The following is a 23,034-nucleotide window of genomic DNA, read 5'->3' on the forward strand; positions in this document are numbered from 1 at the left end:
GCTCGCCACTTGAGCCGACCTGCATGTATTAGATGATTGACATCTCTGTCAATCTCCCAATCCATTTGAATGATTGATTTCAAATATTGTACTTGGTTGTACTTTTAACAACTTCTCCACCAATGGACACCTCCGGCTCACCTATGTGTGATGTCACACTAAAATTCTCATAAGGAATGTTCACGATAAATAAAATAATAAAATCTTTTAGATAGTGGAGATATTATTTTATTGAATAATAAATTTAATGAATGAAAAGCGGGAACCATAGTAGAAAAAGTATGGGGACCACAACCAACAAAAAAATAATTTTTTAAAGTTAGTGGGAACCATAAGGAACATAAGAATGTTAAAATGAAGTTAATAGAAGATATGTGAGACCATAAGCATAAATAAAATTTTAAAATGAAAAAGAGTAAGGTTATTTTTGTTCAAAATTTGTAATATAAATAAAAGATTTCTTATGGAACAACAAATAAAATACCTAAACATGAAAATTGGGAACTTCTTTAAAGAACCAATTGAGTAATATGTTCTATTTTGTGTTATCTTCTTATTTTTTGGATTATATTCTTAATTGGAACTGAAATCGTCATTTTTTTTATAATTTATTCATACATTTTAATTCTTTTTTAATTTTCATCTATACGTTTCAATCTCTCTTTATTTATATTCAAATATCCACATTTTTCTTAAAAAAAAACCCATCTTCTATTTGATACTAATTCAAGAGGATATAGTATTATTTTATTTTCGATTTGGTTACTCGAATGACATGACAGGCTATAATTAGTTAGATTTTTAAGTGATGTGATTCACCTTGATCATTTTGTAATTTAATCGAATACAGAAAACAGGTGTCTTTTCGAGATTAAATTTAGATACATCAACTAATTTTGTCATAGATTGTAAGGAAACAAAGGGTTAGAACAACTAATATCTAACAATTAATAGAAGATAATAACCTACAGACTTGAGTGATCGAAGATCTACCATATACAATCATAAATCAATATTCAATTAATTATCATGCATAAGCTAGTTTAAATTTCAACCTGAATAAATCGACCCCATTATCAACATGGTTTCATCCCTACTATCCTAGAATCAACTAGATAGACAAAATAGTACCTATTTGTAGGCTCCACTTGCCTTTTGGACCGCTGCACATTAGGAGATAATAATTCTATTGGTTGATATGTATCATTCTCAACCCTAGGAGTTTTCAAAGCTCTTGGAGACTCCACCTCCTCACAAGCATCATGTGTTAAACGTCTTGATGATACTTGTAGTCAAGAATTGTATGAAGTGAGCAGTTAATTAAGTAGCATGTCGTAGATATCGCTTCAGCCCAATACTCCTTACCAGGCTTTACTAGACTCAACATGTATCTAGCTTTCTCTAATAACATCTTCATTCTCTCAGTCACACCATTTTGTTGAAGCCTACCTAGTACAATGTCTTACAATTCCTTCTTTAGAGCACAATTTGAGAAACTGCTTCTCAAAAAACACATGTCTATTGTCAGTCCTCAATGCCTTGATTTCCTTTCCATCTTCTTCTCTATCATGGTCTTACAATCCTTGAAGACACTCATTACCTCAACCTTAGTCTTGATGAAGTAACACTAAATCTTCCTACCCAGAAAAGTCATCAATAAAAGAGAGTAGATGGTTACAACTAAATGTAATTATTTAATTTATTTGTTTAATCAATATATGTTTTGAATTATCATCATTTAAGAGAATTAAGTCTTTAACATTACCAATACAAATAACCTTGCAAGTATCATCATTACCCAAGGTTACATTTCCATCATCTACCTTCTCATAGGTAGAAAAGAAATATGTATTAGGTGTCATGTGTAAAAAACAATGTCTCTTCACCACATCTATTACCACCAAAGCACTATATCGTCACTATCATTAACCTAGCTTGCTTCACCGGATGTAGAATCTTTAAACCCATTCTCTTTATTTATCTTCTTTTACTTCCAATAATTTTTCTTAATGTGTCCTTTTAACTTATCATAATGACATGTTTTACTATAGTTGGAGTCTTGAACTTAGACCTACTTATATTCTTTTCACCTCACTATATTCCTATTTCAACTCTTTCCAGGCAACTTTTCAGCTCCTATATCTTCCATCAACTTCCTTATTCTCATCGCATCGTTCCAACGACCATCACTTTTGTAAACATTAATAAGGTGCACATAACTTAGATGGTTTTTGGGTTCGCGTTCCATCATTTTTAGCGCAATACGCTCAACCGCACTTGAATTCCTACGGGTTGTCAAAGCACCTAAAAGAGCAGGCCAGAGAGAATACGAGTCTTTAAACACCGAGTTCTCTATCAAAATTTCCGCTTCCTCTATCAACCCAGCTCGGCCTAAAAGATCCACGATGCAATTATAATGCTCAATTCCGGGGTTAATTTCATATTCCTGAACCATAGAGATAAAGTAGTCTCGTCCCTGATCAACCAAACCTGCATGACTACAAGCAAAAATGACACCAAGAAAACTAATGGAATCAGGCTGAACACCCTCTTTCAGCATCTTACCAAACAAATCAATTGCTTCAAGACCCCGGCCATTTTGCGCAAAGCCGCATATCATTGAGTTCCAAGATATCAAATTTCGGACAAGATATCAAATTTCGGACAGGCATCTGTACAAATAATGTGTGCGCATAATCAATCAATCCACATTTTGCATAGAGATCAACTAAAGCAGATTCAACTATGACATGTCCTCTCCCACCCTTCCGTATATATTTACAATGAACCTCTTTTCCATGTCTTACAGCACCCAAACCTGCACATGCACGTATAATGGTTCCAAAACTATAAAGATGAGGACCTTTTATCATCCTGAAAAGCTTAATAACACAATCAAACAATCCATTCTGACAGTAGCCATTTAACAAGGCACACCAGGATACATCATTCCTTTTCCTCATCCTATCAAAGACGCGTTGTGAGTCTTTAACTTGCCCACATTTTCCGTACATATCTACTAGGCTACTCTCTGCAACCACATATCCAGAAAGCCCGGTTGTGAAAATTCTGGCATGAACTTGTTTTCCTTGTTTTAGTCTCCCCAAATTTCCACAAGCTGTCAAAACTGACCCATAAGTAAATTCATCTGGTACGAGCTTAAATTCCCTCTGCATGAGGTAAAAGTATGCCAAAGCTTCTTCATACAAGTCATTTTTTGTCAAAGCAGAAACAATTGAAGACCAACAAACAGAATCTCGTTCAGACAATTTATCGAACACATAGAGGGCATACTTGAACTTGTAGTTCCTCCCATACAAATCCATTAATGCACTAGCAATCACTTGATTAAATTCAAAACCACATCTGAAAACAACCCCATGAAAGCTTTTACCAAGCTTTACATCCCCAAGTTCTGAACAGGCCTTAATTCCAATAGATAAAGTAAAGGCATTAGCTTCAATACCAGCATCCAACATAGTTGAAAAATATTGAAGGGCTAATTCAGGTTTAACCCTTACAAATGCTGAAATCATCGAAGTCCAAGAAATCACATCTTTCAAAGCCAATTCATCAAACAGTTTTGTGGCAAAAATTAAATCTCCTCCTAGCTTGAAATAAAAGGACAATAAACTATTACCCACAAGACTATTAGCAATAAGACCAGATTTGGTGATAAAAGAATGAAGTTGCAAGCCATGATTGAAGCTCTTGACTTTAGTAGCTGTTTGCAGCAGAGACGCATAAACAAGGGGCTTTACATCTGAGCTTATTATCTGTGTCGACTCAATAATATTAAGGAGTTTAAAAGCTTCCAACAATGAAGCTGATCTACATAAATGGAGGAGTTCAGATACGAGGGAGGACTGTTTTCGGAAACCAGAGACAAGCGAGCGTCCTTGGAATGGTTTCATAGAATCATCACCATTGAACGTCTTCTACAAAATGTTCAATTATAAAATAAGTTCCTAATAATCAAAGTGTAACTATTAAAATATAAGTAGGATAAAATATAGAAAATACATTGATTATATTAAATAATCATAATTGTAATAGCCTGAAACTAACTAGTTGCTTAACCATAATCAATTATAACTAATGCGGAAGCTTAATACTTATATTGAGATATTACGTCAATAATATAATCAATTACTCAATTGACTATATTATCCACTAAACAAATATCAAAATTACTCAATATAATCAATTACTCAATTGACTATATTATCCAAACAAGTATTTAAATATGTAAAGGATTACATTATAAGAAGCATTTAAGAGATCTAAATAATGTATAAAGTTGTGCAGAAATCCAACAGAGTTCCAATTGTAAGTCGAATAATCCAAAATTCTTTATGATTTAAAAAGACATCCTGCAAGTATAAAACAAAAATTTCAAAACCAACAACCAGCTAGTGGCACAGGCACCAACCATTTCAAAATCACATCACCTCATAGGGTGAAATTTTATCTGAAATAATTCAAAATAAGTATTAAAATGATATTAAATAAAGATTTGTTTTACTTACATTCTTTTATATGTTTGGATGAGATAGTTTTGTTAATTGCTTCAGCTACCGTTGACTTCATCAATCCCTAAATTTACCCCCTATCAAGACAGGTTCAAAGAACAAAACCACATAATCAGCTTATACTAATTACACATTTATATAGCTTAACTTTAATAATTACGTTTATTTGAATTTTTACTTCTTTTGAATTCATAGTTTTAATTATAAATCCTAAGGAAATGTTTAGTGTCTTATTAATATTTTAATTTCCTTCACAACCGTTTAGTCGGCCGTAGATGTCTGAGGTCGTCATCCCAGAAGTTTAAAGCTTGTAAGCGTGCCAAGATAGTCTCGCCATATCCGCATGCTGCCGCAGGATCTTTTGACCAGAACGCACACTCTCAACCGGGGTCATTAAGAACGTCATCGGGGACTGGTACTTTTTGTTTGGGTGTGTCAGCATTCAGCCCTGCATAGGTAGACCCAGTGTAACATGATTCGGTAATCTCTAAGAATCCCAAATCGGAAAAAGCGAATTTTGGTCGGTATTGGACTTTTTTTTGGTCTATATTGAGCAAATCTCGAATCGTGACATGCGAATTAACTAGCGAATCATGTGACACTGGGTAGACCGACACGTTCAGTCCCACCGAGAAAGCCCGGGTGACCAAAATTCATAATAAAGTTGGCGTTTCCCTTACAGCATCGACATGGACTTTTCATATTATCTTTTGTGTAATTCTTCGCTTGTTTTATCGTTCTCTACATTTTTTATTTCTTTTAATCATGACTCAAAGAACAGCATTTGCTTTCTCGAGTCTTATATTCACAGCTTGAATTCAATTCTTTTATCATATTTACTCATACTTGACTATACTCTTTTTATAATCAAGTCTTTAATATTTACTTTATTTCCTCACACATTCTAATTACCCAATGCCCTTCATCTCAAGCATTGATAGTTCTTAGTTTTTAATTCAGTGTTCTTTTAATATTTCTTATATTTGACATATAACCAATTATAGCATATACATACTTGTAAACAAAAAGACACTTATGAACAACGTATGCATAATCTTTATTTAATTTAGTTACTTGATATATAACTCATAATCATGCCAGTAGCTTAATATTGCTAAACTCAATTTAATTTATAAGTAGTACATCAACAAGGTACGCCATCTTGTTAACAAGTATCAACCGATAATCAACTCATTACTCAAACTAATTAAAATCAACTCACAATCCTGAAGTAACAAATAACTCATAATCGACTTATATAACCACTTTGAATCAACCTACTTTATCAAATTAGATCTAACTCCAATTATTGATTTCACGTAAACCAATTATTTACACAAGTAAAACAAGTTGGTAATGCTCAATTCGTACTCAATTAATATACTCTAGATTATAGACATATCACAACTTAAAGGTCCGATTCTAATACCACAATTCAACTCTAATTTTTCTTTTATAAGCCATGTAAAGCCTAATCCATAATCCAATTCATAAACTTCATTCTCCATCTGCCTAACACACTCCAAGAATCGATACATTCTCATATTCAAATTGAATTCACATTCTCAATTCACATAACTCATTAAAATACCAATATAACACAATTCAAAATCATTCTATCATCTCTAATTAATACGACGCAACAGAATAGCTATATAGTCATATTTTGATTTTCTACTTGAATTCGACATACCACAATATCAATTCACTATCGACTTCATCTTCAATTTACTTATTCAATTCAACCATCAAATACCAACTTATTGTCTAATTCTGGTTCGAATTCTCAAATAATTACCAAATTCCAATTTGCATCCAACTTAAAAACTTATTAGATAATTTTAATTCAATACAAACTTATTCAATATTATTTTCTTAGAATATGCCCAAATAACACATAAATCTTCAATTGACCAACAATAACAAAGGAAATTTCTACATTTGATTTATAACATTCCAAATCAAAAAGCACTTACCAACTCTATTTTTTTGCATCTAGAACCACATCAATACTAAACAATATATCTCCTATCTAGTAGTTCTTATCATGAACAAGTAAACTAGATTTCATTCTCCATTTCTCAAATGGTTCACAACAAAATCCAAATTGAAATAAAACTAACTAAAAATCTCAATCACCAAATTCACTATTTCAATCCAACAACCTCCTTCTTTCAACAATTAAAATTGATTAAGTAATAAAAAAATCTATCTATACATGATTTAAATTAAGCTCAATTAAGTTTATTTGGTGGGAGTGTACCTCAAAATTTGGAAGGGAGTTTCCATGGAATTGAATGAAGAAATCTTCTGTTTGTATGGTCCGTGTATAATAGACTTTCAAGAGATAACAAGAAAAATCATTCATTTAATAAGCACCAACTTATTTGGGATTGAAGAACTTTAGGAACAATTGATATAAAGAAAAGATTTGTAATACAAGAGAAAATAGTACAATTTAGATTGGAGAATCATGAAATTGATAAATAAGGATGAAATTGCATAATTTCAATTCTTCATCACCATTATTCTCCCTTTTGGACAATAGAGAAGGTTGATGTATCTTCTTTGGATTTGGACAATGAGTAACGAATTAGGAGGGGTATGGATATGAACTGACTGTTGGAAGTTAGGGTGCCTGAGCACAAGTGGGCATGACGGCTGGTTAGTGGCGTAGGTTGTGATGACGCAAGGAAAGGTGGGTGTTCTACAATTTTCCCGGTGGTTGGTTGTGTTGCGAGGGAAATTGCTAGGCAGCAGTTGGTGTTGGTGGTAGCAGGGTGGGAAGCTGGCTGGTGGTATTGGTGCTGGGAGAGTGATGGCAACTTGTTTGCGGTGGCTGCCGGTTCTAACGGTGGGAGATGATAGGGTTTGGTGATTGGGTCGGCAGTGGGAGAAATGGGTTTGGGGGTTTTGAAGTTCAGAAAATAAAATGGGGTTTTATTAGGAAGGATGAGAATTGAGAATTAAAAACTGAGAAGGAATAAGAATAAGGGGGAGGGGAAAGAGGCTGTTTAAGGGTTATTAATATTATTCTTTTATTTTTTTTATCTTTATTATTATTGTTATCATTATATTATTATTATTATTATTGTTATCATTATATTATTATTATTATTATTGTTATCATTATATTATTATTATTATTATTATTATTATTATTATTATTATTATTTAGTTTCTTACTACGACTACTATATAAGGGAGAAAGGATAAACTAAAAATTAATTTAAAAATATTTAAAGAGTACTGCTTTATTTATTTTTTCAACTAAAACTTAAATTTATTTTATAATATTAATATTAGCTTTATTTTAAATCTTTAATTATTTATGTTAATAGAATAAATACACACAATTTCAAATAAAACAAGCATTTATTCAAATTTTCTACTAGTTTAAATACAAAAAATCTTTAAAATAAGAATTTAATTTAGACATTAATATTATTAATTAATTTTAATAATCTTAACGTAAAACGATAATCAAGGAGCTTAAAATCGCGCTGTTAATATTTTGCTAGAAATTAACTTTAATTTGTATATTAATTTGATTAGTTTAGTGCTACTATAATTAGGGCTATTCAAAAATATCCGATCCAGAATATCCGGTATCCGATTTTAAAAACCGGATAAATTATTCGATTTTTGAAAATCAGATAATCCGGATCGGGTATCCGATTTTAAAACCGGATACCGGATCGGGGCCGGAATGTTGGCAAAACCGGATATTCGGATACTCGATTTTTTTATTGTTTAAATATATAAATATTTTTTTAATTATATTGTTTTTAAGTTGTTAAATTTACTGATATGTACAGTTCTCATTTATAATTAGGTTGTATACCTAATTTATTGTTAATTAATTTAGACTTTTGAAATCAAATTATATTTCCAAAATGATTTGTATTCAAAGTTTAAAAAATAAGCTTTATTAAAGAAACAAAGCGAAGTGAGTTTAATAATTTATGTGGAAAAAAAACGTTAAATTGTTTAAAAAAGATTAAAAATCAAATATCTGGTATCTGATTCGGATTAAATTGGATATCTGATTTTTTGGACCGGAACTAAATAGTGATTTTCACTATTAAAAAACCGAGTATTCGAATTTTCGGATCCGATATCCGATTTTGAACACCTCTAACTATAATCGAGTCTTATGATCATTACACATATAAATTATCGATTGGATCAAAGAATATCAATTTCTTTGGACTATTTAGTGTAAGAGCTAATCTATTACCATAATTGATGAGTTGTTTAAATAGAGTATTAAACCATCATATCATATCATATCTTCATATCATATACAATACTATAAAAGAATTGAAAATTTTCACATTCCGATTTTATAGAGTTTTGGCAAATGTAGCATATTTATAGGTTAAAATGTGATTGTGTGATATTTAAAAGATTGTATTACATTAATTATGATTTAAGTATTAAAGAAAATTTTTTTTTAAAATTATTAGATCAAATCATATAATCATACAATCATACATCATATCATCAGACATCATATCATATAATACTACAAAAAAACTGAAAAAACTTTATTGTTTGGTATTCAAAAGATTTTATTATACTCCATCCGTTTCTTTTCAAACGTCTTATTTACTTTTGGAGTACTATTCATTAACCACTCTTTATTTGTAATGTATTCTTAATCTATAAATCAAAATATAATCAAATGAGATCTTGTTTGATTCATCTCAACATAAAGTGTATTAAAATCTAGTTTTTATAATTTTATAAGTTTTATAATTATGCACTCTTAATTAGTGCATTGGCAAACGTACAAAAAGCAAATAGGACGTTTGAAAAGGATGGAGTATTAATTATGATTTTAAGTATTAAGGTAAGTTTGCAAAAAGCTTTTATTAGATTAAACCATACAATCATATACAATACTATAAAAGAATAGGAAAATTACAAAAGACGATTTATAGAGTTTTGCAAAACTATAGTATTTTTACAGGTTGAAATGTGATTGTGAGACATTCAAATCATGTTCACTATGATATGCAATTGCATCTTTTTTTAAATTTTTATTTATAGTTATTTTCATACTAAGAACTTCTATACTAATATATAATAAACAATCATAAGCACATAGTAAATGTTACATGTAACCTCCAAAGGAGCATATGAAGTCATGTGAAATCTATGTATAAATAGATGCACTTTTGCTCATTATTTTATATAAGCTGATGTGTTATATCTCTCTACCTTTCTCCACTTATAAAAGTAAAAAAAAAATAATAGTCTTTGTTATTTCGTACTAGCATATGTGGTGATTCAATTGGTGCTTGTGGACTAATACTAGAGAAATGACGCTTCTGATCATTCAGTGCCTTCATCCATATCCTTTACCTTGAGGATATCACGCAACGAGGATATAATTTTTTCATGTACTAAATACGTATTACTATATGCATGAAGGTCCTGTTTTATATGTAAAATAAATATTTGTTGCAATTCCACTTTATCCCAAGTTCTATAGTGATATCAGTCAGCCTCTTGCATATTTTAATACTCCCTCCTATGCAGGATAAGTGTCCCATTTGACTTTTCACGGATTTTAAGAAAAGTCAAAATGGGACCCTAAGGGTAGGAGAGAGAGTAGTATTATGGGTTTTTAATTGTAAGGATTAAGGAATTAATGATTCCCACCAATTTAGCCCAATTTAAAAGCTCATTTTTTTGGCACCAAAAGTTTGAAATTTTTTTTTCAGTACATCGCCAAAATTACATCGATCATTTAATTAAGTCCCGAATTACATAATTAAGTCCTACGTTTACAATAATTTTTGGAAATTACATAAATTTCTCAAGAGTACTAAAAATTAAATACATCAGTTACAGTATCTCAGAGAGCCTTATCAATTCTTCAACAGCTTCGGTGTAGTTGCAGTCGTTACTGATCATGTGAGTGCGAATTTTTTTGCGATCATTGACTTCAGATTTTCCAAATTACCAAAAAAATGCATTAATAATTTCTTAAATAGCCTCCAATTTATAAACAACCAAATTTTCAAAATGAAAAAAATCATCACATTACCCAAATTAATTTGAAACCCCAAATTAAAATGTCCAAAAATAAGGAATTCAGAAGGAAATCAGAAACTGCCGCCAAGCAAGATTTAATATTGCTATCTGTCGCCAGTAATTCAACCAAAATTTCAAAGCACACAGCATAAATTGAGAAAACAGAAATAAAATGGGTATAAGGCGCCAAAATTGAAATGTCAAACAGAAATATGAACTCAATCATTACATGAAAAAACAGAAAGCATAAATAGACAATGACAATGGTCATTTATTACACATTCATCTAAAACAATGGCTCCTACAAAAAACTTAAGTACACAACAAAGAGAACACATTATGCAGAAGCTGCTGTCTGCATTAAATAAGAAGGGCAAACCAGTGCTAGGCACAATCAGTGCACTTGCGATTGAGTTTCAAGTGTGTAGGAAAACAATCACATGTTTGTGGAATGATGTCAAGAAGCAGATGACAAACAACACCACAATGATTAACCTCAACAGTAAGAGAGGGGGCAGAGAAGCAGCAAACAAAATAAAATTCGATGAAGAAAAATTTAAGGCCAGTAAATATGAACTCAAGGGTGCTCAGCATTCAGTAGCAAAGCAGATGGAAGTGTCAATATCAACGGTGTGTAGGTGGAAGAGGAACAAAGTCATAAGAAGGCACACAAACGCAATCAAACCGACTTTGAATGAAAACAACAAGTTACACAGGTTAAGCTTTGCATTATCTAAATGTGAATATGATGAACAAAATGATGCATTCAAATTTAAGCCATATACTAACGTTGTTCACATAGATGAAAAACACTTCTATCTAACCCGAGAGACACAGAGTTATTATCTAGCTCTGGGTGAAGTAGAACCACATAGAGAATGTCAATCAAAAAGGTTCATACCAAAAATCATGTTTATGTGTACTGTTACAAAGCCAATATTTACAACTGAAGGTGATGTTTTTTTTGATGGTAAGATAGGCATTTGGCCATTTATTATACAGGAGCCAGCAAAAAGAAGCTCAAAGAACAGGAAAAGGGGGGAGTTGGAAACAAAACCAATACAATCAATCACAAAAGAGCACATTAGAGCAATGCTTATCACTAATGTGCTGCCAGCCATTAGAGCAAAATGGCCTGCAGAATTGTCAAAGCATATTTACATTCAACAAGACAATGCCAAACCGCATATAGCACACAATGACAGAGAATTTTTAGAAGAGGCAATGAAAGATGGATTTAATATACAATTAGTGCAACAACCTCCAAATTCCCCTGACATGAACGTGCTAGATCTAGGTTTTTTTAGATCAATTCAAGCTTTGCAATATCAAAAATCTGCTTACAATGTTAAAGAATTACTTAGGGCTGTGAATAATGCATTTCAAAATCTAAGTCCACAATGTTTAAGGTTTGTATTCATCACTTTACAAGCTTGTATGATAGAGGTCATGAAAAGACAGGGGGGGTTTGACTATCACATTCCTCACATGAACAAAACAAAGGCAGCAAGGGAAGGGACTTTACCAGATTACCTGAGTATTGACAAACAATTGGTTGTTGATTCACTTCAATATTTATTCACAAAGCTAAGTACAGAAAAAATGAATCAGCTTGTGGAACTCATTGGCTATGCAGGGAGGGATTGATGAAGGGGATTTGAATGTAGAATTATCAAAAAACAACAACTACCAATCTCAACGAATTTCAGCAGGAGCAACAGATTTCATCATATGAGCAAAAGAACAGCAACCAACAAAATTTTTTGGGACACACAGGAAAGAAACAACAACACAGAAGATCAGCCAACACAACCTTAACCAACACAGCAACATGTTTCAAATGTAAATTCCTTTTGACTTTGGACATATTTTTGGGATCTTTAACATGGGATGTTTCAGATGAAAACAACAAAAATTTTATGTTGTTTTCAATGAAACATTTTTATTCAAATGTACATTAATGAAAAAATTGGTTCTTTTAGTACTCTCAGGTGAACTTATTATTTTTTTTTTTTTTGAAATCATTGAGTAGAAAATCGAACATCTTTGTGCATTAAACGTTGGAAAACAATCCAAACCCCCTTTGTTCGATTTTATGGTGGCTAAAAATGCTCTCACTTTCAGATCACCGAGCAATGAAATAAAATGCATACAAAAACGTTTAAATTAAAAATCATCATCAGTCAAAATGAACATGCACCAACACGAACAGAAACTCACTTGAGACCTAGCTTATCAAGCCAATCTTCTTCTTCACAATCAGTATTCGAAAAAACAGCATCAATGGAAGAATATTCACGATCAGGATACAAATCAGGCTCAGGTGTGTAAATGGGTTCACCTTCAGAGTCAAGTTCTCTTCCCCACTTAGGATCAGTCTCAACAGAAGTTGAGTCATCATAGTAATCAAAAGACTCTTCCTCAAACGATTTCAGTCCAGATCTCGGGTTTCCATCATCGAACCCCTTAAAGTCTATCTTAGAAGGCGATTTGTAAGGAGATTTGGGGATTCTCAGAAGTAAAGAAGTACGCGAGTTAGGGTTTTTCATCGGCGAGTTGATTGTCGAGTTAGGATTCTTCAGGGGGGATTTAAAAGGCGAACTAGAGTTTGCCATGAGAACAACACGAAAGAAATTAAGGAATAAGGTGAAGCTTCAACCCAGATCTAGGGTTATCAGACAACAACAAAGAAGAAATTAAGGAAGACGGTGAAGCTTCAACCCAGATTTAGGGTTTTCACAGAAGAACAAGAAAGAAGATAAGGAAGAAGGTGAAGCTTCAACCCAGGGTTATCAGAAAACGGCAAGAGGAATGGGGAATGGGTAGGGTTTTAGGTTTATAAAGGAAGGGAGTGTAAATGGGTGGATATTAATTAGGATTTAAGTATGTTGATTAATTATAAGGAAGGTAAATTAGTATGGGTAATGGAGGGTATAATTGAAAATAAGATAAATTACTAAGGGCATAATAGTCAAAAATGCATACCAAAAATAGAAATGGGACAATTAAGGTGACTTGACCATAAAAGGAAATGGGACACCTAAGCTGAATAGGAGGGAGTATGAAAGATATGTGAATTTTATTATTTTAATTCAATTTAGAGAGGTTAAAATGCGGATAATAATTACATAATTAATATTGAAGTAATTAGTTTGATAAAATTATATATATAATTAAATGGCTCCCACCTATGTGGGTATGATGTATGGAACCTTATTCTTATTAATGATAAAAAAGAGGTTGTTTTCGATTGACCCTTTGTTAGTAAACATTATCAGCAATTTCATGTAAATAACAAGTGCACAAGATTTAATAAGTCATTTTAATGCAGTCCATTATAATCTAAAACAAAAGAACTACGAGTCTTTACCCCATCGATATAAAGGACAAGTTAAAAACAAGAACTACCTTACCTAAAAACATTTACTATAAAACTTCAGATAAGTTTTTTTTTAAGTAATTTAGATAAGTTATTCATCCAGGAAATAAGGAAGCTTCAAGTTTAACTTACTAAGTAGAAAAAGTGGACAACTGAGCCAACTCCAAACAAAAATGTAGGCAAATTGGGACCAAGAGAGCTCTATATAATACTCCCTTCAATCCTTAAGAAGTTCCCACAAGGAACGTTCACAAGAATTAAGAAAAATATAATCTTTTAAATAATAGCTATATTATTTTATAAATAATAAATTTGATACAGGAAAAATGGGGATCTTAAACATTAAAAAAATAATAGTATTAAAAGAAAGTTGGTGGAAAAAATATGTGGATCACATTGGAGAGGATAAGGAATATAAAAATGCAAAAATGATGTTAGCGGAAAATATGAGGGAACATAAACATTATTAAAATATTAAAATCATGATGAATAAGGTTGTTTTCGTCCAAAATTTGTAATAGAAATCGAAAATTTCTTTATAGAAAAAAACAAATAGAACACTCAAAATGACAAATAAAAACTTTAAGAAAACTACATGAATACCCCCACTGACATTTTAATGGCCAAAGGATCATGTTTCAAGTAGCTACAATAAGTTCCAGCAAAAACAAAAACAAACAATCCTGTGAAGCAAAACACAGCTCAAGACACCAAATTAGTTGAGAAGACATATGGCGCAACCAAGGGCTGTATATAGACGTATGATTTCAATCCTAGGCAATCTTGCAGCAAACTGCAATATTGAAACAAATGGTGCCAATTGATGCCATTGCCACATCATCATACATGCAGCATAGTTAACGTTTAGAAACCTGACATGGCTACAACTTTCTCGCCCATCCATGTTCTAATAATCACTTGCAGCAAACATATATCTTTGCTTTCGAACACCCCTCCAACCATACATCATAAAAAATGAAACTTTTGCATACACCTAATTTATTCCATGGACAAACTTTTATATGAAAAGAATGAACTTAAGATACCAATCTTTTTCAAGGAAGAAAGAAAACACATTTAAAGATAAAAGGACATTTTTGGTGGTCCGTGGTGATTTGCAATTAAAGATATAATGCAAATTTACAAAAGAAACCTTACAATAGTTGTGGGTATCTCTATTCCCATTTTACCACTTAAACTGTAATTGGCAATTCCAAAATAAGAAATTGTAGCAAAAGTCATAAATCATGGAACATATGACAACTATTTTCCAACTACCCACACAACAATGCCAATGCATGAATGGTTGAATCCCAACAAATCAATATGCGAGATCTTCACCAACAAATTTTACAAATTCAAACCGCCCAAAATAGTATATAGTATATATTCTATATAGATGCAAAAGACAGGAGTAAGATACTTTCCCTTGCAAAACAAAAATGACATTGTGTTTCATAGACATGAAAAGTAATGGAATTTGCTTCAAATATCTAGCAACAAGAACACAATAGGGTCGATATTTCCAACTTTCTAAATCTAGTAACAAGAGGAACTAAAGCATGACATTCTAGTTGAAGCAAGGCAAATGTTGAGATCATTAGAGTTCAGTGTCATATGGTCGTTTATATTCTATTTAGGGTCATTTTCAGCGATGAATTCAAAAGGGGAACTACCTAGCGAAGTATGTTACATTGTTAATTATGCTTAGAGTTAAGTGTTAGTGGAAAGGAATAATGGTTGACATATCCCATGACAGGGACAAGAAGAGCTTTCAGGTTTTTCTTGTAACCATACACATGCTGTTAAGGCTACCCATCATGGGTGGATCTATAACCCAATCTCATCCCACCCTAATCTTTTGGAATCACCTCTTTGGCATTGTTGTTGATGTTAGACGTAATAAATAAAGAATAGTTCTAAAGTTCTATCCTAGAGATGATAATATTGGCATTAGAAAACACATTCTACTTTACTCTTTGTTGATGATTGGTGACTCGAAACGAGTCTTGATCATGGTTGTTGATGAATCAAAGGTATTGGGAAGTGTTGATTCCCAGTAGCAAAAGCCGAATCGGCTTTTGGTGGCCCATAGAGTGAAGACGAGTCGTCGTGGGTTGATGAGTTGAAAGATTTTTTCCAAAGAGTAACGCCGACTCGGCGGCATAGGCTGTGCTGGCACAGCCGAGTCGGCGTTTGATGTTGCCAAAATTGCAATTTGTCCATAACTTTAAGTCGACTCGGCGGCTGTGTAAGTGACAAGGCAGCCGACTCGGCTGCGGTTACTTTTCACGGGATCGGTTTTTTTTGTGTAATTAAGCCTTAATTTCTTTTATTTGGGGATTAATATAAATACCCCATTTTAAGGTTAGAGTTTATTATTCACAAATTGAGAGATCACAAGAGAGCCATCATTATCTGTGAGAGATATCTTGATTCATCTTGTAAATTTTTTGCGATCATAGTAAAATAATTCGATCTCGGTACTGGTGGACGTAGCTATCACATTAATAGTGAACCACATTAAATCTCTTATGTCATATTCTTATTGTTTGCATTGAATTTCTTTATTGTTTCATCATTGTTTTCAATCGTTACTTCCGCTGTCGCACAGCACTCTTTGCTCATTTGAAAACTGTTCACTAATATGGAAAAGATCAATACTATCTAGAAAAAATTCTTTTCTATAACAAAAAGTGGATCATTATAGCTGAATAACTTCTCACAAAAATTGGACTGCACATAATTTCAATAGAGATACATTATTAGAATCATTATTCTGATTTCTATCATTTACATAAATATTCCAATCAAAATGAACTATAGTTTCTAACAAGTATGCAAAATGGATTGAGTTTTCTTCGACATAAAACAGAAAATCAATCCAATTAAAAATTTCAGACCCGGACGTAAAACTGAAATCGAAATGTCCCAATCGACAAACCATATGATTGAAAAAACCAAAAAATAAGACCCTTTTGAACACAAGTGTAGGTGGTTATTCGTGTAACATTCCTCAACATTTAACAATGAGAAAAAATGAGGAAGAAGTGATATCACTTGCTGTAATTCTCTATGGCTTTCTTCTTGTAACAACATCCAAATATCACTTGCTGTTTTGAGGTACATAATGCTCTTTGCTATATGCCTTTCTAGGGAAGAAACTATCCACCCTATGACCATGTTGTTGCATCTTTTCCATGCTCTCTCATTTATGTCACCATCTTGTGGTTTATGTAATGAACCATCCATAAAACTCATCTTAATTTTAGCAACTAAACCAATCATGATGGACCTTTTCCAATCATTGTATAACATTCCATTGAACACAACAAAGACTAGTTTTGTGCTTGGGAATCTGAAGGGTGTAAATATAACACATTGTTTGGATTTCGCATTTGATCGATAACACAATTGTTATTGTTGATCATCTCTTTGCTGTCTTTGGTATTAGTAATTTTTTTTCCATTAAATTTTTTATGATAGAAAAAATAAATTTGATCGTAAAAGAAAGATAGAAAAGAATGGAGTTTTAAAAAATAACGGAACAAAAAGAAGAAAAATGGGATGTCAATAAAACTATACCAAAAGGAGCAAGAAGATTGGTGATGAATTTAGAACACCTCCTCTGGTACCATGTTAAAAATTGGGTTTAGGTTTTGTTGTGTATCGCATTCACATACACAGACAGAGAAGAAACAAGAATATGAATTGAGAAAAACAAAAGTATATTTCTTATTATTAGGAAAAGGACTAACGATCCGTTTGGTTAGTGGTACTAAATGGGGTAATGAGAATGATTTATAGTGTAAAATTTCATCATCAAAAGTTCTATATTATTTCCATGGTAATGAAAATTTGATCACAAAAAAGTTATTTTATTTACAAATTTTCCTTACCACCTAATATCACTTCTCCCAATAGTAATGCAGTGAAATGAATTTGATGAAGAAAATGAGATGATTAAATTTAGACTAGCATGGTCATCAAGGTAGCCAAAAGATTTTCAATTAAAATTACACCAGTTACTTATTCATTTCTGTTACCATCGTTTATTACCAACTACCAAACGAGCCATAGGTATCATCTAAAATACTACTTGGATGAGCCTCCTTCGTAAATTCGTTCAACAAAAAAGGACCTCACATGCCTAAATTACTCTTTACTCGCAAAGATTCATTGAATTTAGAAATGACTTCAACTTCTTTTCAGAAGTAACTTATTTAGAAATGTTTGTGTCTGAGCCTAAAGTTTAAACTTGTTCGCTGTTACTAACAGCAAATAAGAAAAGAACAAGTAAAAAAACTTACCATGATTTGGATAGTTGAAGTCTGGGGACCCATTAAGAACTTATAGCATGTAATTAGTTGCCAGTAAATTTCGATAGATAACAAAATAATAAAAGCAAATATCCAGCTGATATATGACACCCAAAGATAAAAGTAAACATAGGCTCAAAACAATCCAATTTCCCATTGAATATAACCCCATATTTGTGCAACAAAAATTAAGAAACTGAAGAAAGACTATTTGTACAAGAGATTGTAAGCTGGAAGATCTTGTATTCTCTGGGCATCCTCTAAACACATTTCTCTCTCCAATTGTGTTCGTGTTGCTTGTAGTACCTCCTGCAAAATCGAAGCGACGACATTAATAGAAGAAATCAAACGAATGATACAGGAACAGGAACACCAAGTGATGTGAAGTGCAGCAATACGTTGAATTGCATGTACGAGGCGTTCATAGCAAGCCATTGGGCATCCATCATTTCGAAAGCTATGCAGAACAGAATGTCGAAGGCCTCTTCGTCTTCTATAAAAAGATTAAACAAAAAATATTAATCAGTCATTCTAATTAAATTTAGTTTCAAAAGTATGAAATTACTCACCTCCAAGCATTTTCACAAATTTATTTCCTAGAATGCATCTTGGTTTTTCTGCCAAGATTAGCAAGAATCAAAAACGAATATAGCTCGAGTATAAAATCATTGAAAACAATAATATATTCTGACAAGGGACACAAGCAAACCTGAAAAGAGATCCAACATCTGAATTAACATAAATGTCAAGTTAATCCCGGCCACAGCGAAGGGGTATTCCCACGTAGCTCTCTCACCATCTTGCTTCAACAGGAGCCTGCGGAAAGATACCTGAATATGCAATCACACAATCATACGCGAGTGCCAAATGAAAATAACATATACGATGAAAACGGTATGTTTGAGCAAAAAAGAGGAGTGTACTGTGTATGTTTGAGCAAAAAAGAGCAAATTCTCCAATGATATGAAGCCACAACCCCTGGTGAGCAAAGAATTGCAATAAGTCGCATGTTTCTTCACAACAAAACCAGAATCCAATCAATCACACAATAACAATGCGAAAGCCGTAATCCCAACTAAGGGTGTCCAATGGGCCGGGCTTAATTAAATATGGGTCGGATTGGATAAGGGCCTTTTATACTTAGTATGGGTTTACATGGGCCGGACTTAATTAAATATAGGTCGGATTGGATAAGGGTCTTTTATACTTAGTATGGGTTTACATGGGTCGGGCTTTGAAAACCTAAACCGGCCCAATCTGACCCGTTTTTATTACTAAAAATTCTAATAATCATCAATTTATAATAATTGAATTATCATTTATAACAACTAAATTGTAGAAATGTTAATAATTCCCATTGGCATTGTCATTTATAATAATTAAATCATCCATCAATTATGTTATTTATGAAGACCCGTTTCCGACCCTTTTTGAGTCCTTTTAAGGCCAACTTCATTTTAATAATGGTTGAACTCTTACTATTTGCTGAGGAAAGGGGAGAGCTAGGGGATGAGGCAGCAAAAAATCGAGCCTAAGTTCTTCCTGGAAACAACGATACATGCTCCAACTAAGAGAAGACTCAATTCTCAATGCTAGGTATTATTTGCTTAATCAGGCCCGGCTCATACCAGAAGCACCATGAGCAATAGGTCAGGGCCCCGGTTTTTTAGGGGCCCAATTTCTTAAAAGTTAAAAAATATTCAGTCATTTTTGAGCATGGACACGGTTTATTCTTATTTCCCATAAAAAGCTTTTCAATTTCTCAAAATACATTTACTTCCCCCGAGTATTCCATTTCCCATAAAAAAGTCTTTTAACTTCCCCAAAATATAATTAACTTTCCTTGTTTTCTACATTGAGTTGAATTCATGTTCTAAATTGCCCATCATCTTCTCTAAAATTCTATTTCCCCTAAAATTACAAAGGAGTGAAAACTCGAGAAATAGCCATCAAAGGTGAATTAGTGAAGGTATGTTTATCTCTTCTCTATAACTTGATTTATCTTACTTTTTTTCTTGTTTGTAAAATTTCTGAATTTCTAGATGGGAAATTAATGGAGATTGGGCTTTTAACTTTGTAAAATTTCTGAAATGTTTGTTTGTTTGTAAAATGTAAAATTTCTGAATTGTTTGTAATTTGGAAATTTCTAACTTTTAAATGTGAGTTCAAGAAATTGTTTGTAAAATTTCTGAACTTAAAGTGGAGTTGTGGGCGAACAGCAGAGTAGGAACTTACGGGGCTGGGTGGGAATTGTCGATTGGAATTGTCTGGGTAGGTATTGTCGATTTGGGGCAGTTGATTCCGGGAATTTTGTAATTTGTTGGTTTATTATTTTTATAATTTTATTAGTAGTAAGAGTATTAAAAATGATATTTATTGATAGTATAAATTTTATTTGTTGAATTGTAGGTGGAAGATTAAATTGTACATTGTCAAAAATTTTCAAGTGATGAACATTTAAATTTAAGATTTAATCATGTTTTTATAAATTTAGCAATATACAATAATTTTATTCATCTATATAATGGCGCATATTTGTTACAAAGAGCCCATATTTAATTTCTAAATTGTCGGAGCCCTGTGCTTAATAAATGCACTTAAAAGACATAATACAAGGTGACTAACTATAGACTATGCTTACCAGCTACTGCCTCATACCGGGCTTAACTCTTACTGGGCGAGTGCACTATTTTGTTTATCATTTATTCTAAGTTAAGGCTCAACATAAAAAGGTATGGGTACATAGAACATAAAGCTTGTGATTAAAGAAATGAATAGACATACCTGAAGTCTGTTGATGGATTTGAGCCTTGCCAGCCCATATCCTTCCACTGCTCAGAGATCATACCACTGAGATGGACATTTGGAAAGGCAGCATACCACAATGCTATTAGAGATTCCTGCACAAAATACAAAATCTCCATTAGCATAGACAGTCTTGCAGTCAGCAGCGAAGACCCCCAGCCGCAGTGATGTACGTCTGGAACATTTTCAGGATTTAGGAGTAAATGAGGCAAGAAAAGACTAAGAATTAACATCAAATGAAATAATTCTCCCAAATACGCAGTAATTTAAGTTTATACACCATGGACCAAAAGCCCAATATTCATGCATTCAACCGCCTAACCCAAAAAACCCACCAATAAGAAAAGAAAAGAAGAAATGTAGAGAGTTAAGTTGTAAAAACCGCATTTACAAAGTGAAAAGCGAATAGCCCCCAATAAACAAACGAGAATAACAAAAGCACCTACGTAATAAGTCATTTTTGCCAAGTTGTTGGCATCAGGTTACAAAAACCTTTGTTAACTGGACTCTTCATCGGATAACAAGGGAGTTTTATTGTAAACGCGTGTCGAATCCTTGACACTCGGACATGGTTACGAAACTTGGACACGCTATTTTAGATCAGAAGCATTGTATTTTCCCATAATACAGCCGAGCGGAAATTCGGACGCATACCCGCGTTGGATATGAGTTCCCAAGTCCAGGTAACAGAGACAAAAACGATGAAGAATGAAATTTAGTGTTCCATGTTGATAACCTTTTATTCAGCCAAGTCTCTTGGCTGTTTCCATTGTTAATTGTAAGTTTGTAACACCTAGATAACTTAATCCACAATCAATCAGACATGTACATACAATTGAAAGAAACTTCTGCAGCCATCATTTGTGTTTATTCAATTCTTCTTTCATTTGTTCCTTTTCATAAATTAGGGGTTTTGAAATGAACAACACATCTGATTTCAAACAATAAAAGTGAGATATCAACATTGTCGCATCCATTAGAAATATAAACTACCACATGAAGACATAGCCAAAGTGTACAAACGCATACTTGATGGTCAGGGCGAGTTTCATCAAAGGAAACATGGCATCTCTCTTGCAGTCTTTGCAGCCTTTGCTCCTGAAAAGATTTGAAACAAAAAGAATGAAGCTCTAGAACTAATATGGCATACATTGAGGAATACATAGTAGTTAATAACACCACTACCTGTTCTAGATCTTTAAACACAATGTTAAAAGAAAGTCATTATATATGTATTATTGTCTAGGCAATCAATGGAACACTATCACATTACCAGATGCAAAGAATTCTCTTTTGTTGCATCGTAATAAATCTAGAAATTTTTGATAATATCTTCTCCTAGAATCCTATTTCCGGTCCTTGTTTTCATTTTTGATCATCCTTTTTGTTTATCCTTATTGAAACTTTTTCTTATTGTTCCGCTGTTGTTTGCCCCCTTAATTTTGCAATACTTAACATTTTTTCTGTTTTACCAAGTTAGTAAACTTTTATACTAGGATCGATTTTCAAATTTTCATTCCCACTTAATCTCATATGCGATAATGATTCCGAATTCACTTTTTGCGGTGAATACAAATGATTTTGTGGTTGTTGTGGCATATATTAAGGTTGTCGTAGCTTCCTAAACCTTTAAAATGTGTTTGTGATGCGTTACTACGTCCGATACCTTACACAATGGTTCCCACCAACTACCCCATCACCATAAAGAAAGTAACTCATACCAATATTTCAAAATTAGGAGGCAAAGAGAGTATACCATTATTCTATTACATTCCCAGTACTCCACCGTTTAGTTTCTCCAACTTCAACCATTTATCATTTTATATTATCAACTTTGTTAATTTATTTACAGTATGTTTTTTTTAAAAAAAACAGTACGTCGATCTTCCAATATTGGATTCTTTTTTTTAAAAAAAAAAAGTAAAACCCAGATAACTAGAATGAAGAGCACATA

General features: G+C 32.6%; 2 protein-coding genes, 1 non-coding gene and 1 pseudogene across 6 annotated transcripts in view; 2 read left to right on the forward strand and 2 right to left on the reverse strand.

Moving 5' to 3' along the window:
* Positions 1–838: 838 nt before the first annotated feature.
* Positions 839–7,511, reverse strand: LOC130805784 (pentatricopeptide repeat-containing protein At1g03540-like; annotated as a pseudogene).
* Positions 7,512–10,871: 3,360 nt separating this feature from the next.
* Positions 10,872–12,224, forward strand: LOC130800874 (uncharacterized). The gene is made up of 2 exons (XM_057664627.1): positions 10,872–11,433; positions 11,530–12,224. The coding sequence occupies exons 1-2, from the start codon at positions 10,872–10,874 to the stop codon at positions 12,222–12,224; spliced, it is 1,257 nt and encodes a 418-aa protein (XP_057520610.1).
* Positions 12,225–15,673: 3,449 nt separating this feature from the next.
* On the forward strand, positions 15,674–15,804 carry LOC130801208 (U6atac minor spliceosomal RNA). Its single transcript, XR_009039532.1, has one exon. It is a non-coding gene; the product is annotated as a U6atac minor spliceosomal RNA (small nuclear RNA).
* Positions 15,805–18,317: 2,513 nt separating this feature from the next.
* The window catches only part of LOC130805791 (uncharacterized), a 6,681-nt gene continuing 1,964 nt past the window's right edge, over positions 18,318–23,034 (reverse strand). For all 4 annotated transcript variants that reach the window (XM_057670590.1, XM_057670585.1, XM_057670578.1 and 1 more), the window contains exons 4-10: positions 22,110–22,178; positions 21,060–21,175; positions 19,199–19,253; positions 18,985–19,105; positions 18,845–18,892; positions 18,674–18,768; positions 18,318–18,584 (exon numbers count right to left, since the gene is read on the reverse strand). In XM_057670590.1, the coding sequence (XP_057526573.1) occupies positions 18,483–18,584; positions 18,674–18,768; positions 18,845–18,892; positions 18,985–19,105; positions 19,199–19,253; positions 21,060–21,175; positions 22,110–22,178 (606 nt within the window). In that variant the 3' untranslated portion in view covers positions 18,318–18,482. The remainder of the gene's footprint in view (positions 18,585–18,673; positions 18,769–18,844; positions 18,893–18,984; positions 19,106–19,198; positions 19,254–21,059; positions 21,176–22,109; positions 22,179–23,034) is intronic.

This window comes from Amaranthus tricolor, chromosome 1 (genome assembly GCF_026212465.1).
Source record: "Amaranthus tricolor cultivar Red isolate AtriRed21 chromosome 1, ASM2621246v1, whole genome shotgun sequence".
Taxonomy (NCBI): domain Eukaryota; kingdom Viridiplantae; phylum Streptophyta; class Magnoliopsida; order Caryophyllales; family Amaranthaceae; genus Amaranthus; species Amaranthus tricolor.